The sequence below is a fragment of the Haemaphysalis longicornis genome, unplaced genomic scaffold (assembly GCF_048455015.1).
Source record: "Haemaphysalis longicornis isolate Haplotype H1 unplaced genomic scaffold, Haemaphysalis longicornis Haplotype H1 scaffold_3, whole genome shotgun sequence".
Taxonomy (NCBI): domain Eukaryota; kingdom Metazoa; phylum Arthropoda; class Arachnida; order Ixodida; family Ixodidae; genus Haemaphysalis; species Haemaphysalis longicornis.
In genome coordinates this window covers 88,193,883-88,212,931 of record NW_027526335.1, presented here as the reverse complement: position 1 = coordinate 88,212,931, position 19,049 = coordinate 88,193,883, and the positions used below count along the sequence as shown (strand labels likewise).

At 44.1% G+C, this 19,049-nt stretch overlaps 2 protein-coding genes across 2 annotated transcripts; one reads left to right on the top strand and one right to left on the bottom strand.

Annotated features, from left to right (window-relative positions):
* Positions 1-229: 229 nt before the first annotated feature.
* On the bottom strand, positions 230-6,065 carry Sumo (Small ubiquitin like modifier). Its single transcript, XM_077703683.1, has 3 exons — positions 5,924-6,065; positions 5,455-5,580; positions 230-698 (listed from the first exon to the last, which is right to left on the bottom strand). The coding sequence occupies exons 1-3, from the start codon at positions 5,939-5,941 to the stop codon at positions 510-512; spliced, it is 333 nt and encodes a 110-aa protein (XP_077559809.1). The 5' UTR covers positions 5,942-6,065; the 3' UTR covers positions 230-509.
* A 175-nt stretch (positions 6,066-6,240) lies between these two features.
* On the top strand, positions 6,241-18,048 carry LOC144174791 (splicing factor YJU2). The gene is made up of 7 exons (XM_077703682.1): positions 6,241-6,466; positions 6,559-6,659; positions 6,724-6,868; positions 8,880-9,014; positions 10,533-10,714; positions 12,759-12,888; positions 15,072-18,048. The coding sequence occupies exons 1-7, from the start codon at positions 6,443-6,445 to the stop codon at positions 15,342-15,344; spliced, it is 990 nt and encodes a 329-aa protein (XP_077559808.1). The 5' UTR covers positions 6,241-6,442; the 3' UTR covers positions 15,345-18,048.
* The last annotated feature ends 1,001 nt before the right edge of the window (positions 18,049-19,049 follow it).

The window sequence follows — 19,049 nt, the reverse complement described above, 5'->3', positions numbered from 1 at the left end:
GTGAACAAATATTTATTGATGACAGACGCAAGCACAATGAAAGTCTCTCTGTTTACTGTAAAACACAACGAGACCGACACAGGGAGTCAACCATACCAGTTTTTTTTGACAAGCAGACAAGCAGCTGATTCAGGGGAGGAGAAGAGAAAGGTGGTGGTGGAACTAGACGTCTGGAGGGAACGGGCAAACAGGCAGAAACACAAACGCAACACAGAAGGCGGGGAAATGCAAAGCAAACGTGGAGGGGGGGGGGGACTTGGAGAGCCTGCGACACTGTACATAGGAGTGAAGGAGATTAAAAGCAACTATGCCGGCAGCAACTCTCCCCTCCTCAAACTGGGAGGTGTGTGCTGAAGTACGGGCTGCACATCGAGCCTCACAATCGGATCTGCTGTCTGGTCTTTCCCTCCCGTGTTTCCTCAGTTAATATGTACAAAAAGAAAAATAAGGTGCTTCGACAGCGGGGCAGCAGGCCACTCGTGCTCCCCGCGCGCTCGGTATGACGTCCATCACAGGGCGGCCCATGGTGCCCCCCGAAGCTGCTGTGTCAGTCGGCGGCAGCAGTGGGACCCGCCACCAGTTTGCTGCTGGAATACGTCAATGGTGTCGTCGTCCTCCATATCCAGACCCGCTGGTGTGTCCGTCTCGTTGATGGGCTGGCCGTCAAATCGGAATCGCACGTTCTGGATGCTCAGCCCCTGAATTTTGCAAGGAGGCAGGGAAAAGCGGTGGTCAATAACTGGGGGTTCGATCACCGCTACAAACAGTGCCCGCAAGCACACACGATACGGGCAGTAGCGATGGGTGTCCACACACGCGCATGCACCGATGCGGAGGCCTCCAAATCGCTCAAAAGAAGCCAGCCAACGCACACAGCGGCAGCAAGCTACAGTCACTGGCTGATCTTCAGCACTCACCTGCACCGTTTTTCACTGACTAATACCTGTACCACACGTACATGAAAAATGACATTAAGTGTTTAAGGCCTTAAGTTACCAAATGACATTATTTGGGCAGGCCCTGCCACACACGAAAACGCAAACGCATTAAATATGTTAGGCATGATGGTGATAATAACCAAAAAGAGAAATGCACTCGAGTTTTTAATGTAGAGAAAAATGTCTTACAAGGGTAAAAGAAAAAGTCCTGAAAAATAGTATTGTCTACACTTGGGAACAAGTTAAGAATGGCAATAGCTCATGTACGGTATCACTCCGCCTAAGCGACGGACCGGGATGTCAACGGGCATGCGCGTTTTGAAAGGATATTGCTATGAATGCATTATGTCGTCTGCCTTTTCCCACGTAGTTTGTCGTCGCTGCAGTAGTTTATAAGCACATTAAGTCCGAAAAATCACGGAAACAGCTCGGGCCATGTTGAAAACCCTCCCATAACGCACTACTTGCGCCGCGCGGAGTAACATCCGGCCGCGGTGATGAGGCATAGCACCAACTTCCATTGCCGTTCTTAAAGGAGCCATGAAGACAAAATACAAGTTGGGTTTATTAGAAAGACTTCTTAGTCCCGATAACAATGATACCAATATCATCGCAATCTTCGAACAAATAACGGATATTAAAGAAAACGTGTGAAGCAGTCACGACCTCCTAGCCAATTTCCCGCAACTTTTCTATGACGTCACGGAACCTTGTTCGTGCGATTGGCGGCCGCCTAACTGACCTGTCGCGACGACACATGACTGGACGTCTGTAATGGGGCCTCTAGTTCCATTTGACCGCATCACTTCAATGCTAACGTGCAGTTAACGCACTGAAAATTATGTTTTATTGTTGGCCCGTATGACGTCATTCTTGCTCATAACACGTCACTGTGGCGCGAAATTTGAAAGTTTTTAAATACTTCTTTTGCCACTGTTTTAGTGACCTTCGTCTTCAGAACTTCGCCACCAAGAGTGCACAAAAAATCGTCTTATTTCGAAGTTCAGCTCGGTTTCCGCGTCATCACTGGTGCTTTCATCACCGATGGTTTCATTTGGTACTCATCGTGTTTGAGAGTAAGCAGACTTAAAGGAGCCATGAAGAGAAAACACAAGATTGGTTCATTCAAAAGATTGTCTCGTTAGAATCACACTGACACCACTTTTAACGTAAACTTCGCTCAAATAAGCTACATAATTAGGAAAAACGGGAATTGTCATGCGACTCACCAGCTCATTTCCCGCAACAGAACCTATGATGTCACATGAGCTAAGCTCTGCGATTGGCGGAGGCTGGCAGAAGCAGACGCAAATTAGGTAGAGCTTAGCAATAAGAATGATGGGACAAACAGTGGAAGTTACGAAAGCACATGTAAACATAGAAGTACTGATGCGTTCTGCTGTTCGTACTGCGCACAGCATGCTTGGTTTAGCTGCACAGCACTACGGGGCTTGGGGTTGTCTCAGACGACATTGGCCGATTGACGCAAGCAACGGTGTCTTACGTGACTCTATTTGTCGAGCGAGCACTGTTTCAGGGAACGAATATTTTCTCCCAGAACAAAAACAAGCCAGGTTTAAATGCGGGCAAAAACAAACCAAACGCTTGCCACGGTATGGTGGCGCCATCTAGGTTACGGAACGTAAAGAAATGCGGGAACAAACCAACACCGCTGTACAGGGTGGAGACAACCTTTGAACGGTCCCGTGCCGTCGCAATTGGGCCAACGGGCTCAACGCGTTATTCTTTTCGTTTCCCACGAGACCTAGCAACGCGAAACAGACAATATGATTCAAGCTTCTTCAGTAAACCGAGTTGCGGCGATAATTTTAGCGCGGTTTTGACACAATGACTTGCTTCGGCGGCGAGCGAGCAACCGAAAATGGCGGCGCCAGCGTATACGTGTCTCTACCCTGTACGGCGGATGCGTGAATGAAGGTACTCTAGGCTGCAGAGCGGTCGGTTCCTGTGATGTCATTTGGGACCACGAAAACGCACGATTGAGCGGGAAAATCAAAATTTTAACCTGAATTGTTTAATTTCTCAGTGAATAAAGCACCGTTTGTATCCGGACAAGCGCTGGGGGCACTATAAAACACGAAATCTTTCGAATAAAACCAACTTGCATTTTCTCTTCATGGCTCCTTTAAGGCATTCGTGAAGGCGAATGGCATCAGAATTTTGCATGTAGCAGCGAATTAATGGCATTAAAACTTGAGGCATGAAGCACTTAATGTCATTTTTCAGGTACCTGTGGTACAGTATAAGCTGGCTGGCAGCCCCATCATAACCACTGCGAGCAGCACGAAGGTCTACACCAATGTACATTGCAATGAAAGTCCCCTGCCCCCTTCAAATGAGACGTATTACCCAAGAATGCTCCTATAAGCCTTACCTATATTATAAAAACTAGGACCATGTGTAGAAGCGGCAGAAAATTGGGTTAAAACGCAGAGAAACAAACAAACAAAAAAGAGGAGAAAAGCTGGCGAAAGATTTTTTAACTAATGAAAAAGAGCACTAAACTCTGGAACAGTTGCCCATGAAATGATAAGGCTTCTAGTTTACTGAAGTTCTCAGATTTCACGTGCCAAAGCTACACCAAGACTGTAAAGAACACCGCAATAATCTAGGGCTATGGATAATTTCTTGATGATCCGAGGTCATGTGCAACATGCACTAAATACTGCACACACAGCCTTTTTTTCCCACGACCATTAAAAAAAAAAAAAAATAAAAATAAAAAAAAAATAAATAAAATAAAAGCCACCTCAGACATGAACTGCAACTTCGTGCTACAATACTGCAATACCTTAAAACTCAACCATCACAGACAGCTTCTAGCTTTTAGAGATATTCAAAACTGATAATTTTTGTTAGCTGAGGCACTACCCCCCTTTAGAGTGTTTCAGCAGTAAGAAGCCTTTCCCCAGGAGAAGCTCATCATCATCATAAAGGCTGTTCCCGAAGTTAGACGAAATTTTGTCTCTCACTCATGAAACAGTCAGCAGAAACAAAATGTTTCACTCCAATTTTAGAGTAGTGACACACTGCCACCAACAAACCGATGTCTGTAAACGGGTAAAGGATTTGCAGATCTGCTGTTTCGAAACCTATCACCCACGGATAAACATCTGTACAGTTGGTGCAATGCACACCTCTACCGATTAGGACAAAACAATCAAATATCCTCAAAACGCACAGTGCCGGTGATGCTGATGACGCGTTCCGAGGAGGAAGATACCTTTTAAGCGGCGATATTTCTGAGCTGAAATATTCCGGCAATATTCAAGGGAAAAGCATGGGGGGCAAACGTGCTACGACCGAATGCTGCTGTCTTTTAGATATCATTTGCAGTGAAGCAAGCTCATACATGGCTAATATTTTTTGGCTTGCAAATGAGAACGTACTATTTCGGAAGTTCCTAAGTTGGCTCCACCAAATCTTTCAACCACACATCAAATTCGTTTTTTACACGCCAAAGACAGGTTGATTGATTATGGGGTTGAACGTGCTGACACCACTCAGGCGATGAACGCCGTAGTGGAGGGCTCCGGATCAATTTTGACCACCTGGGGATCTTTAACATGCACAGAGATCTCTAACAGATGGGCACTCTTATTTTTCGCCTCCACCAGAAAAGCTGCCGCAGCTGCTGGGAATCAAACCTGCATCCTTGGGATCAGCAGCACCGCAAAGGTGGGATGAGAAAATCTGTTTATTATTTTAATTACAACCATGGTTCATTTAACAATTCTGCAGTTTCCTTCAATTACAGCTTCCAATTGCATGGCTTGGTCCCGCACTTATACTCGTGAAACTGCACTTATGCTCTCAACTGAAGCATTCATAATGGAAATTAACAGGTACTTAATGGTCCAGGTGAACCTCAGGCAGGCCACATCCACTTTTACTCATTTTACTCAAACCTCCCAAATGTCAAGACTTAAATTATTTAAATGCAGTGTGCAACACTCTTAGAATATAATTTTAAGAACTGGCAATGTTTAAGTGAGGCGAGTTTGTAGTTCGGTCCTATTGCCTCCAAGGTTTTCGTCTGTGCTTAAAGATGATTTTAAACAACATTTTACAACCTTTTCCCCAAGGGACCAAGAACTGTTTTTACACATGCGACAAGAAACAGACTTACCACGGACGCATGGGTAAAAAATTTACCTCAGGATAAGCAAGCACCAATCATTACGTTTTAACGTTGGAAGCTATACCGTCAAAGCTAACAAAAAGGGTAAACTAAAGAACAAGTTTTAAGTTCGCGACACGCGGTCGAACTAAAACTTTTACTGTGTGCATCTCGTAACAATAGCGGCTAACTTGCCCACAAGTGCTCATATGACGAGCTTTCAACGTACTTGTTTTGGCAAACAAAATATGAAGCAATTATGTAGAGTAGTGTACCAGCCAGAGGCGTTCACCATAAAGCAGTTAAAAGATCGCCGGTAGCAACACCGCTTTAGACGGGGCCTTCCTCTATTTCAGGGAAAACGTGTTAACTTACCGCCCGATCGCAGTACGTTGTCATGAGTTTCCGCAGCGGCGTCTGTTTTTTGATCTTGAAGTGCACAACGCTTCCGTCTTGACCGACAACTTTGAGGTTGATGTGCTCGTTGTCGGGTTTGACATCCTAGAGTTCAGCAAGAGAAACAAAAATGGGAAAATTAGCGCGAAAGGCTACGTACGGCTTACTACCGTTACAAATTTCGTCCCCACTCAAATTATTTAAACCGTAACCACAAAACAGGCAAGAGTGGCTCAAGAGTTCTCAGTTCAATACGGTGGTGGCGAAATGCGGCAAGAAAAAAAGAAAAAGCGAGGCGACGGTTGATTACATCAAAACGGCGAAGTTAGCACTAAGCCTAACCCAAACAGAGGTGCCGCAAAGAGAAGCTGGCGTATTGAATTTACAATCGCCGCACTTTTGAAAGCCCCATGAAGGTCTAGTTTGTCAGCTACTCTAGCAAACATACCTTCTTGTCGTCCGACATCTTATATGGAATATATTAGCTAAGTGCTGGGACTTGAACACGGCGACTCTGACAAGCTTGCCGCAGAAAAATAACGCCGAACAGAAAGAAGCTGCTCAGTGTTGTTGATCTGCTTCCTAAAAAAATGAAAAAGTAGGAGTAGTATTATTGAAGTAGTAACTTTTACGAAAACTTACGCGAAGTTCTTTGTGTAACAACATAATTGCTTTTTTTTACAATTTAATTGTATACAATACAATGAAGCCTGAATACCTGTAACCAACGTTTTTAGTTTGCCTGTAACATCAAGTAACGGCATTGCTGGCGCATCAACATCATGGCGCCGTGCATGTAACGGTGGTGTTGATCGGTGTTAATCACGGGCTTGGATTGTATCGTTGTGTTGCGCAGTTCTTTTTTTGTCAGTTGTAAAAGTGTATGCTGTAATATTACCTTGTGTCGGTCTCTACAGCTTAGATCAGTTTTTTTTTTTAACGCCAAACTTATCTAACCTGCACAACAATGTCCGAAAGGAAAGTTCTGAACGTAAGTCAACCTCAAACGTTCTAGTTTATTATTTTTGCGTTTATTTTACTGCTTCCTTTACTGTACATTATATTTGACTGCTTCCATTTCAGAAATACTACCCTCCGGATTTCGATCCTTTGAAAATACCCAGGCTTCGACTTCCCAAGGACAGGCAGTATACGGTCCGTCTCATGGCACCTTGCAACATGAGGTGAAGTCAGACGTGATTTATATTAACTTAACCTCTGATTTAACTTATTCGCATCTTTTTACAGATGCAAGACATGTGGTGAATACATTTACAAAGGAAAGAAATTTAACGCGAGGAAAGAAACTGTACAAAATGAGGACTACCTTGGTATCAAGGTGTTTCGTTTCTACATCAAGTGCCCTCGCTGCCTCGCAGAGGTGACGTTCAAGGTACGTATTTGCTAACCTAGCGACATGACCTTCAGGATTGGGCGAAGCTGTATGTTTTCGTGGTATTCCAACGTTGTTCAGAGGCAAAATAATTTATCTTCAAGTTGTTTACCTATAGGTTTGTAGGAGACGGAAACTAAAGCATGGAAATGACAACAGCATAAAGCCAGTATAAAAAATGTCTCGCATTTAAGCAAGCCGCTTTTTAAAAAGACGTGATGATGATGATGATGATCGTTATTGGTATCCCTTTTGTAGCGGGGTGATGCCGTGTCATCTTACCAAAAAAAAAAAAAAAAAAGACTACCAACAGATATATGCGCCTGTGTGGTCTATGATGTGGTCGCGAGTTTGAGTGAGAATTCGACCGTTGCAGTGTTTCAGAGTGTATATTTTGTGAGCGTTGTAACGGGTCCAGGCCTTCGTTGCGTGGCGTCATACATCGCTTGGCGGGCAGAGCTTACAGCGGTGACCGGGCTGCTAGAGACTTCAAAGTAGCTTTACAAATTCGTCTAATTAAACGCTATTTACTGTGTGTAATTTCTTGTACTGGTTGTAAATTCATAGCTGCTTGTGCGATGTGCCGGCAGATGCAGCGTCGTCTGCTATGAGCTATTTTAAACACTTCTAAGAGATTAACGCAGCATTTAAACAGTCATGTTCCAGTTGATTTGGCAGTACATAAAATTGGCCAAGGTGGAATTTCAGTGCAGTTGATGATTCCACATTCGTCTCCTAGTTGCCTTTTGTTGTCTTTTTCTTTTCATCAGGTCTGCAGTCTCCGTTTCTTGTCTAGTTATGGCTCCAAAACTAGCCATAGATAAGTTATGAAACAGCACATTGTGTATTCACTTCTTCAGACTTCGTAAAAAAAAATCGCTAATAATAATTTTGGCAACAGTTGTACAACTCACTGCTCCTGTATTGGTTCTTGTGTTGGGCCAGTACTCTAAGTTGGATGACCTATACTGTGGGTAGGTAGTTGCATTGCATTCGCACACCCAGTGGCTGTCCCTCTCCTGACACTTCTATAGCGGCTTTTCTGATCTACCACCGTAATACCCTCATTAGAGGGAAAAGCAGATGAGCTGTGGTGCAAGTAAATGAGGGCATCAACAAAAAGGCGTATAGTAATGACGAGAGAAGAGCATGGAAAAACGGGGCGGAAAGCAAGTCCGAAGGAGCACGTAAAATAGGTGTTTGTGTGTGTCTGTGAGTTTACTGCAAGGGAAAAGATTGAAACACAGTGCCAGCTTACTTTCAGCTGAAGTGGGTTTTCATGTACCCTAGCATTTGCGGTGCGACGTTGCCACTGCTACTGCAGTCGCAGTACGAAACCCAACTTGAATATTACTGTCTGTGTGCACCAAGTATGAATGACCGCACGAACTATGGATATTTCAAAAAGATCTTTCATGGAGGCTCTATAAATAACTGCCTTAAGATTTCTTTGGAATGTATAGGGAATACGGCCACTTTTCCTTGTGTGTGTTTTAGTACTGGGAGCACCCAGTTAATGGTCAAGGAGTACATGATCACTCACTGCAGTGGTGTGGTAGCTAGTGTGTTTGTTGCAAAAAAGGTACTTGTGGGTTTATCCACTGGTATTTGTGTACAAGTTGAAAGTTGCGCATCAGTGAGAACTGTAGTACAGCCTTAGTGGCCATTCAATACATAGTGTAGCATTACTTGTAATAATGGCACTGGAAATCTCCAAGCAATAGAGTAATGGTATTAATATCAAGCTGCTCTAAAGATGTTATTCGGCATGAGAGTTGTTTTTTTAAGTGCATCTCATAGTGTCTGGCGCAGCTCAGATCGTTTGAGACACCTGTAATCTCTTGGAGCTTGTAATACCTGCATTTTTAAAGGTTTTACTTTATGTTGAATTGTGTTTTATTTTTATTTTACTTTTACGCAACCTTTTCTTGAGAAGTGTGCTGTGGCAAACTGTTTTGGTGTGTAACAGTTGAAGCTGTCGATTCATTCGAGCACTTTTGCCTCCCACTAGACAGACCCGGCCAATTCCGACTACATAGTGGAGCATGGTGCCACCAGAAATTTCCAAGCTCTTAAACTCGCTGAGGAGGCTGCAGAGCGTGAAGCGAAAGAAGAGGAGGAGGAGGAAAAAAACAACCCCATGAAGGTACGTCCATTTTCTTTCTTTTGTTGAGACGTTGCATTGATGGCAGGTATGCAAGCAGGGTCATGCAAAGGGGAAAAAAAAAACACCTGCAGACTATTTTGTAGGGCAGTGTAATTATACAAGGAAAGATAAATGTCTTTTGGTGCTGGAGAAGGGGGCGTTTTATCTCTGTTTTTATTTTTCCAGCTTGCACTGGCAACACTGAGTGCAGGCTTGGTACGGCAGGCCTAATGCGTATGACGCTACCCTGGCTCCTCTTGTGTAGCCAGTGCAGGTAAAACGAAAACTCCTCTGTTTTCACATTGCTGAAGAGTAAGATGATGATTCAAAGTGTCTCGATGCAAGCAAAGCTTTAATGTTGAGAGTAGCGTTTATAGACTGTATGCCATTATACATTTGGCATCTAATTTCATGCAAAGCTGAAGGAGCATGCAGGCATGACACCTGCAGTGACAAGGCATGGTCTGGTGCATTACGAGCATTTATAAAATAGCGACACCCAAATGTTATGGCACGTTTAGTGTTGTAGTTAATGCATAAGTGTACTGTGTATAAGAGCACTTGCATAAATCTGTGCACTATGTGAATTGAATGAAACTTCTTCTTCAGGAAACTGAGATCAGTAGCGGCGTTGGTGTGTGGAAAATTTTTACTAGGAGTTCATCGTTGAGACATGTTTGTAAAATGTGTACTATAAATACGAGAGAACCTAATTTATCAATGATATTACTTCATCAAGTGACCTGCTATCATTTTTGCCCGCTCTGTTCAATTTTCAATTTTTTTACTTGTAACGGACAAAAGAATTATGCAACTATCGCAGCTCTTGTCTTTAGCCGGTGCTATCAGGTCTTTAATTAAAATGAGAGATTGTGAATGTGTGTTTTGCTTTGTCCGAGGCATTTCTAACTATGCTTGCGAGGAAGCATGGGTGAAAAGTGGTGGGAAAGTGAGGGTGCACAGAGTTTTCTGCAAAACTCCAAAATCATCACTCTGCTTGTGGCCTCTCATGTTGCAAGTGAATTGAAATAGTAGAGAGAGGAAGGTGATGGAATGCAGTACTGAGGGTACTGTGCAGCAAAGCTATCCTAATGAAAACTACTGTGAATGTGATAATACATAGTTGCCTAACTCCATGAGTTGCTGTGCCACAAGCAGGCTTGCAATCAGGCCCTTGGTGTCAGTTATGGCCATTTGGGTTTGCACTGTCGCCAGCATGGTTCTTCTTTCTTACCTTACACATGAAAAGCTCTATTACTGTGCTTTTCCAGTGTTCATAACAAGCCTTTTTATGAAGTGTGCTAAAATAAGCTAAAACTCTTCCTTGAACGTGTTGGTTGCTCCAGTGTTTAATCGGCATGACTAGATATCCTACTCTAATGAATTCAGGGCTTTGTTATGAACCCGAGTGATGTGCAAGCAAAGGTGCTTTGTGGCTGCTGCACCCACTGTAATGAGGGGGCTGATTTGGTGCCCAGTGTGTGCGCAAGTGTTAACATGCATTTACCACACTTGCAGCTGCTGGAGAAACGGACAAAGGCCTCGAAGCAGGAGATGGACCTCATTGAAGCCTTGGAAGACCTGAAGGATCTGAACAAGAGGCAGGCCAATGTGAACTTCGACGATATGCTGGGGCGCTATGCTGCCGACCGGGAAGCCATGCTCAAGAAGCAAGAGGAGGAAGATGAAAATTTCATTGCGTAAGGTGGACCGTTTAGCCTCTGCCGTAGATTTTAAAATTTTATGCGTGTTTTGGCATGTGTGCGTATAGTAGACTCCCGTTAAGATGAAGTCGAAGGGACCGTAAAAAGTTGTTCGTATTACCAGAAATTCATCTTAAGCGGAGGATTTTTACATTGTGGACATTACAAGAGACCAAAAATGTTGTTCGTCTTAACGGAGGTCATCTTAATGGGAGTCTACTGTATGTATTATTCCCACACTAGTACATTACAGTTTGGCAACTAGGAGATTTATTTTGCAGCATTTCCATGGTTGCCATTCCATTTCACTAGTTAAATAAGCATCGCAAACGTGAGGGAAGTACTGGCTGACCTTTTGCTGAGAAAGTCGCCAGGTGTTACCATAACAGGTGGAAAAGAGAACTTAATAGAGCGCCTCACCATGTCATTACCATCTCCATGGGTAAACCACATTGCTTGGAAACAGATGGCACAGCTTGCGCACACCAGAGCAGCAGTAGAAGAAAAAACAACTTCCTTAAGCCACAACCTCCCCCACTCTTTGCTTTTTTATTTGCCCTGCCCATAATTCTACCTTGGTCAAAAAGGTTGTGGAGCAAAGAAAGAGTGAGCATTGTATAACATTTCTGACGAGGTAGACAGAATAATAAAGGAAACATTTCTGCTGTTGGTGGTGCCCTTCATTTGTAATGGGGCTCATTGATTATCAGTCCCAGACTTACTGCACAGACTATGTGAGATGCCATTCAGTATTTGTCTGAAGGCAAAAGCATGCTGCACCGTATTCACGTCTCTTCCTTTGCTTTTGTTATTTGTCTTACAGCGCGAATTCTGTCACCGAGCAGACTGGGGCACTTGAGGCTTTCACCTTAAATATTGGTAACTAGTTTCCCCGAGCAGCTGTGCAGCAGCGAAAATGCCCTGTCACGCCATAAATGCCTTTTCTCAGTAGTGTTACTGAGACAAGCGTATTCCTTAGACCAGTGCATTGATGTAAATTAATGCACACCTCATTTCCAGCGACTGATTTTTAGCATCTAAGCTGAGGCCACGTGCTGCATGATGCCAGGGAATTGCATGGGTCCCGAAGTGACTCGGAAGGCTCGTTAGTCTCAAACTTATTTCTAAGATGCCAAAAAGGCACGTAAGACTGTGTACGTAGTAAGTCTAATACCGCTGTCACAGGGCAGATCTAGTGACATTTAGAGCAAATGTCATTCGCTCTAAATGCCATTAATTCGGCACTACATGAGAATACCGAATGACATTTGAGGCGAATGACATTTAGCGGATCACTGAGGTTCGGGAGCTCATTCAGCAGCCAAATGAGTAGCCTCAACAGCACTGGCGCGTCACTAGAGAAGAAAGTTCAGTAATAAACTGAAGAATACTGCTTCTAAAGCTGTTAGTAAGGTTAAATTGTCTCCTTCATGTTGTTTTTAAAATCAAGAACGACAAACAAGTACTAGCAAAAAAAAAATCTCGTCCTCAATGCGCGCGCTACCCTAATACGGATTTTTCCCGGAATTGTCTTACCTTGAGATGTTTACTGATGCCACTTTAACTGATAATTTTCTAATTTTTCTGCTAAAACTAAATCCTTTCTTATTAAAAAAAAATATTATGTATGAGAACATTGTAGATGCACTTGAAATATAATTTTGAAGTTTTGCGAGCTCCCTAATCGTCGCGGCTATCGCTATCAAATGACATTTATTTCGCTGTGTAGACCCACACAACCAAACCGAATGTCATCAACCGGTAATGTCATTCACTTTGAATGACGTTAGATTTGCTGTGCGACAGGGGTATTATCAAAGCTGGTTTCCTTTCTTTGATTTGTTTTCAAGCTTGTACCCTTCACTTTTATTACAGCAGTTTTGTTTGTCTCGGATTATTCTTTGCATTATAACACAGCCTGTTTTGCATGCAGTTAGCACGGCGTTGCGCAATGCTTATTTTGTCTAGTCATGTACGTAATTCCGCATGTTCAAACATTAGACCGTGCCTAGTTGCAAACCCTGGTTCGTCACATTTTCAGGTCCGTATTCGGGAAAGCAGAAGGCAGCACGGTGAAAAGAATCATTGATGGCAGTGATGAAGACAGTGGAGAAGAGCAGCCCAAGAAGCCAAAGACTACGTATGACAAGCCTACTGATATCTTAGCAGAGGTGAGCTCCTGAATCTTGATAAAAAAAAAAAAACACGGACATGCACAAAGCCCTCAAAAGCATATGGAGCACTTGCATTTTGAGAACTGCGTGCACTGTTCCAATCTACAAGTTGTGAAATACCAGGAATGTCGGGTCGCACACATTATAATCTGTGCGTTTTTAAAGTTTTCCCATTGAAAACCATTGCACAGTTCAGTAGAAAAATTACTTATGTGTACTGAGACCACAAACTACTTGTGGAAGCGGATGAAAAAACGGCAGTTTTTGGAGTGCCGTATCTCCGAAACATGTGCTCCGGAACAACATTACATAGGCACCGCCATCTTAGTGTGGTAAAGTTTGGAAAACATTGCCGTCGGGCGAAGCAGTTGCTTGTGGTTCAGGCAGAGTGCTCTTCGCCGAGTTCTACCGGGGTTTTGGTTATGGGGGTGGTTGGGTTTACATTTAGTCGTTTGATCTGTTGCGGGAAGTTGCGCGACTCGAAAGACGGGAGTGCATTAACAACAACGTGGTGCCCACGAATTCGCCGTGTTTCGGCCTTGAGTGTGAGGCGCGGTGCGTGCTTAAAGTGAAATTTCGGACTGATTGCGGTGTTGTAAAACGCTGAGTTATTATTGCTGCCTTTGATAGCTAGCTTGCGAGTGGCGGGAATGTGATGGTCGACACTGCAGAAGTGGCGACGCTGGCTACATTGCCGCAATGTTCAAGCGTGTCCGATAGAGCTACAGGCTAATATTGAAAGCTAGAAATAATGGTTCCTTTATCTGATGTGAAATTTAATGCCAAAAGGGAGGTGGCTAAACATACCAGCACTACTTAAATTACGACCGTAGTGAACGTGCATTTTGGGTATTGAAATGGGAGGGCTGGTGGGGTGCGATGACTGTCACCGCTCTTTGCGCTACTTTTGCGGTGGCTCTACACTTGTGCGTAAAGCCAAGTGTGGGATTACAAAAATAATAATTTCGGCATTCACATGATAATAGAAATGCCTTACCATTGATTAGTTTTTCAATTCGATATTTTCAACGGCACTCCACGCTATCATGCATAGAGCCTTTAGTAAATCTGTGCAAGAATTTAAAAATGGTTTGTAAGAAGGTAGTGCAGTTCCTACCTTGTGATACTCTGGTAGAAACAAAATTGAAAGGCTGTTTCATGTTATGTATGTTCAAAACCTATTGAAAAGTGCACTCCCCCCCCCCAAGTGGCCAAAAATTTGATTTTTTAGGCTCCTAAGGTTACATAATAAATGTCATCATTCTGCTCCAGATCAAGGTTCTTCTGCTCCAAAATCGAGATTTCGCTGCTCCGAAAACTGCTCCAAAATCTGATTCAGCTGTCTCACCCCTGCTAATGGCAACACTGCAAACTCCCGAGTGCACTGAAAGGTTGCCAAAACATCTGCTGCATGTGTTTAGAATTCAAGGTGTTTTTTTGGTGTCCTGCAAATATGGCATCGCTTTGGGAATTGGTGCCTTCACAACTGGCTGTGCAAGCCTATCAAAAGCAACCCCTTTGTTCTGTGTAATCACGTTTGTGTGAATGCTGTTATCATTGCATTATACTGCCTCTTTAACTCTGCACAACATGGGGGCAGAGTGCAAATTAATCATTGCAGGCCAGTATTGGAGATGTGAGTCATTAAATTTGGAGGCTAACACTTAGGTGAGAACAGGCTTCTGCTATCCCCGTTTATAGTATTGTCCGTAATTTTACAGGAACTGTTGTTAACGGAGAGTTCTCGGCTATTACATTAATCTTTCCAAAAAACATTTGGCACCACGAGAAGTATTTGCGGCCATGATGCTACCTTAGCTGCTAGCACAACAAAGACTGGTACACAAATGTGCAGTAAAGGTGCGAGGTTTGGTAACTAGATCATTTGGCTGCGGCAAACAAGAGATGGGAAGAGAGATGCGGACTTGCCAGCCTGGCAGACAGCATGCTCCAGGGGGTAAATTATCCATCGAATCTGTTGCAACTTGAGCAGCAAAATGAATGCGATTACCCGACCAAGGCCGAAAGTTTCAAAGCCAGGGCGCAGCAAATAATTTTGCCAAGCCCTGCTAGTTGACACTGAAGTCGCATCACATGGAACGATTGTCTGCAAATCCTTTACCACATTTTGACTTTCCTTGAACCAAGACAGCAAAGTATTTCTCCCTTGCTTGTCCTAGGACTACAGTACGCCGGTACCGAAAGCAGCGGTCAAAGGGACAACGCCTGGTCCGCCTGCGAAAGCCGGTCTCCCGTCGAAGCTGGCGCTCGCTGGTCTGGTGCGACCCAAGACATCCAGCACATCTGCAAACTCGGCAGGGACCTCCAGTTCCGCCAGCTCCTCTGTGCAGGCCCCCGGTTCTTCAAGCACAGCACAGCCGGGGCCTTCATCTTCAACAGGGCTTAGCCTGTTGGGCACATATTCTGCTAGCGATGAGAGCAGCTCAGACTGATTGCAACGCGTCCAGCTTTGCTAGTAACTACGTAGTGTGCAGCACTTTTTAACAACGTTCACATTGTACATAGTACATTCTCTGAAATTGCGTTTTTTGTTTTTCAACTAATGACAGGTTAGGCCACTTATTTTTGTGAATTGCATTGTGTAAGCTTGGCTGTTATCGCCCTTGCTCTGCATGAAACTGTGAACTGAGTGCTTGTATTTCCGCTGCAGAGTGTTGATTTAAACTGCACGGGATCCGTTCTGGTTTCCTCAGCTGTAAGAATAAAACTGGCCTGTTGTACATATGGTCTTACAGTGACACTAAGAAAAGGTGTGCAGCTTTCTTACTCTTCTAGGGGCGAAGCCCCCTAGGGGCTGGGGCTCTTGGTGTCTCCTGTTATCGTCGTCATCGTTGTTGTAATTGTTGTTTGCCTGATGTAGTCATGGCATGCCTCGCACTGGAATGTAACACGTACTGAAAAACACCGGGACGCTTGTTTACACCTCGTGTTGGAGCGCTTCGTAACGCGTACTAAAAAAACACACGGGTACATTCGTTTATGCCTCGCGCTAGAAAGCGTCGTGCTTCAAACACAAGAGACTTTTACAGCAAAGTTGTATACCTCTACACCCCGACGGTTTCATCACCGTTGGCAAAAACGCCAAGACGCCAAGAGTACACTTGTACACTGCATGCTTCGTCCCTCCCCAGGTTTTACGTTAGTGGAGACGGCCCGGGATTTTTTTAACTACGCTGCACCTGGAAGAGATTTTTGAAAACAATCTTCAGGCATGGAAGAAAAAACATTGCACCGCCAGAAATTAGCATATAAGGAAGCTAACTTCCCGAAAGGGGGAGACAGTTTCTACATTCACAACGCCATGTACCGGGTGTGCGAGGTATTTGAGAACAGAACGTTAGCGTCAGGCGCAACAGAATATCTCCAGCAAAATCAGACATATTTTTACCAAACTTTTCGAAGTACTTCGGTTATGGTTTAATTTCATAGCTACTCAATGAATTTGCCATCGGCAAACAATAATTCGATTGGGCTTCGCAAACGGCTGCATGCACGGATATGGTGCTCCTTAGAGATGTTGGTCGTGGAGTTAGAAATGGCTGCCCTCAGCCAGTATTTTGTATTATGCGGTCCTTTGTTGACCTCTCTTTCAACGACGCCCCAGACATAGTAGTAAAGAGAATTTAAATCTGGACAGCTAGGAGGCCAAAAGTTGGGAGAGATGGGGTCGCAGACGTTGTCAGCCGGACACTATCGGGTGACGCAGGCGGTGTAGGCAGGAGCTGAATCTTGCTGAAAGACATGATCTTTCTTTCGAAACACTGTCTATCCATGGCTTTAAAATGGTAGCAAGCACATTCACGTAACTGGTAGCATTAATGCAGAGTCCTGCAAAAAAGTTTGCCAGCATGCCGTCACCCTCATTGCGGACAACGGATAACACCACCGCCGGAGAAATTAAGGGGTTCTGATGACGTCTGACCGCTGACTGTGCTTTTTCCTTTTCGCTACACATGCCACGTCACCGTCACAACACACCACCTCAGTCCGCACCTTGTAAACGAAAGACTTCGCTCCTTTCAGAAAGGGAGCCATTTCCAAGTCGCTGTGGTGCGCGACCAGGCTGACGAGGACTGCATGGCGTTTTATTTCCTGCTTCAACTTGCACACTTTCATCTCAGAACAAACTGCGCAGTATGAAGCATAAGGGGTCGATGAATAAGAAGCCGTACGCCTAAATATATATGATGAGCCTGCTGGTGTCTATGGCGATAAGGAATAGCGTCCTCAAATACCTCACACACCAGGTACATGGGGTTAGTGACTGACCATAAAGGACCAATCATAAACCATTGCTGCAAAAAAAAAAAAAGGTTCCTGTGTTTTAGCAGCCGCCCCTTTCCATAGGGGCGATTTCCCGTGCAAGCTGGGTGGCAGGCATCAATGACTGTAGATCGTTTTTTATTATTTGTAAGTGTTATCATCTTTTTAGCCCTATCTGTTAGCATTTTCATATATTACATGTCTCAAGTGAAAGCTGTTCAGTTGAAGTCCATCGATTGTCCCATCTGCTTCTTTCTAGCTCCCTGTCCTTTTTTCACTGGTAAAATGGTTCTAAGTCAACACCAACTAGCCGAACTTTCAGCCTTAAAGCCTTAAATATAAGAACAGCTGCCACAGTCTTTCCCAGGTTTTTCCCCATTGGCAGCCTAAAGATTGCTACCCGGTGTTACAGATGAATGAAAGGAAGTGTTGGGCTCGGGTACAATTACTGCCACTTCAATAAATTACTGTCACCGGTATTGCTCTTTGCGCCACAATTGTGTCGAGCTGTTCGCACCTTGGACGTAGTCCTGCGCCTGTAAGCCTTACAGGTGCATTTCCAGCTTAATTTGGATCTGGTGGAAGATTATTTTTTTAAATGCATTGTAGTGTTGTGCCACAGCAAACAAATGCTTCCAAATTTCATAGCAAGCTTATTACCCGACATTATTTAACCTGGCAGTACTCATTCTCACTTCAGCAAGCAAGCGGTCTTTGTTGTTTGCAGCATTCAAAGCTGCCTCGCAGCAGTGGAGGCACAAGTGAATTAAATTCTGAGCGAAGCAAGGTACTTTTGTTCATGGAGACTCCTAACATTCAATGCATTTGTAGTACATCTGGAATACAATTGTTCTAAAACTAAAGTTCTGGGTTAGACACCTGTCTTTTCTGGTGAACTTGTTTTGAAAGGGGCCCTGCATTTGAAAGATGACCTCGTTAGGATCATACTGACACCAGTTTTAGCGCACTTTGCTCAAATAAGCTATATAATTAGGAAAAAACGAAATGGCCATGCGACCCACTCGTTAACTTCCCGCAACAGAACCTATGATGTCATATGTGCCAGCTGAGCAATTGGCTGAGGCCGGCAAAAGCAAACGCAAATTTGGCGCGGCTTTCTAAGCTTGTTAAACGAGCTATTTGCAGTTAAATGTAATGTATATTCATTTTACAGCTGTAAGAATGGTGCGGTAAACAATAAAATTTACGAAAATACACGTACACATAGAAGTACCGATGCGCACTGCTGTTTGTACTGGGCGCACTATCCTTGTTTTAACTGCATGGTGGCCTGCCGCTTTGGAGTTGTCTTACACGACACTGGCCGATTGTCGTAAGCGACGTTGTCTTACGTGACCCTGTTTGTCGAGCATACCCCATGTTTCACGAAACGATTACTTTCTACAGTAACGAAAACAAGCCAGGTTCAAATATGTTCAAAAACAAAGCAACGGCGGACAACGGTTCGTGGATGAGTATGGTAGCGCCATCTGAGACGACTGACGGCAAGCATGGCTGCAGAGCCGAATGGCGCAGTGGAAGTTCGTTTGAATACACGCACTTATGACTTCATTGCTGACAGCCCGAAAATGCACGATCTTGTGGTAGAGTCAAAATTCAAGCCTAAATTTGTTAATTTCTCCGTGAATACGGCTTCATTTGCTGCCGGACAAGTGCTGGGGGCACTATCGAAATCTTTCGAATAAAATAAACTTGTATGTTGTCTGCGTGGCCCATTGAAGTTCTCCTCAACAAGAGAAGACCTGCTGCACTAGATGCACTGCAGAGTACATCTCTGGCAATGTTCTAGGGCAGGGATTTTCCCATAAGGCTGCAGGGTAGTTCAACAGGAGGCTTTTCAGCTACTTTTGGAA

Excerpts from the sequence above, each read along its gene's own strand:
- Sumo (XM_077703683.1), bottom strand. Across the intron at positions 699-5,454 it reads CAACGTACTGCGATCGGGCG|GGGCTGAGCATCCAGAACGT; the intron begins GTAAGTTAACAC and ends TGCAAAATTCAG.
- LOC144174791 (XM_077703682.1), top strand. The coding sequence starts at position 6,443 with ATGTCCGAAAGGAAAGTTCTGAAC. Across the intron at positions 6,660-6,723 it reads ATGGCACCTTGCAACATGAG|ATGCAAGACATGTGGTGAAT; the intron begins GTGAAGTCAGAC and ends ATCTTTTTACAG. Across the intron at positions 6,869-8,879 it reads TCGCAGAGGTGACGTTCAAG|ACAGACCCGGCCAATTCCGA; the intron begins GTACGTATTTGC and ends GCCTCCCACTAG.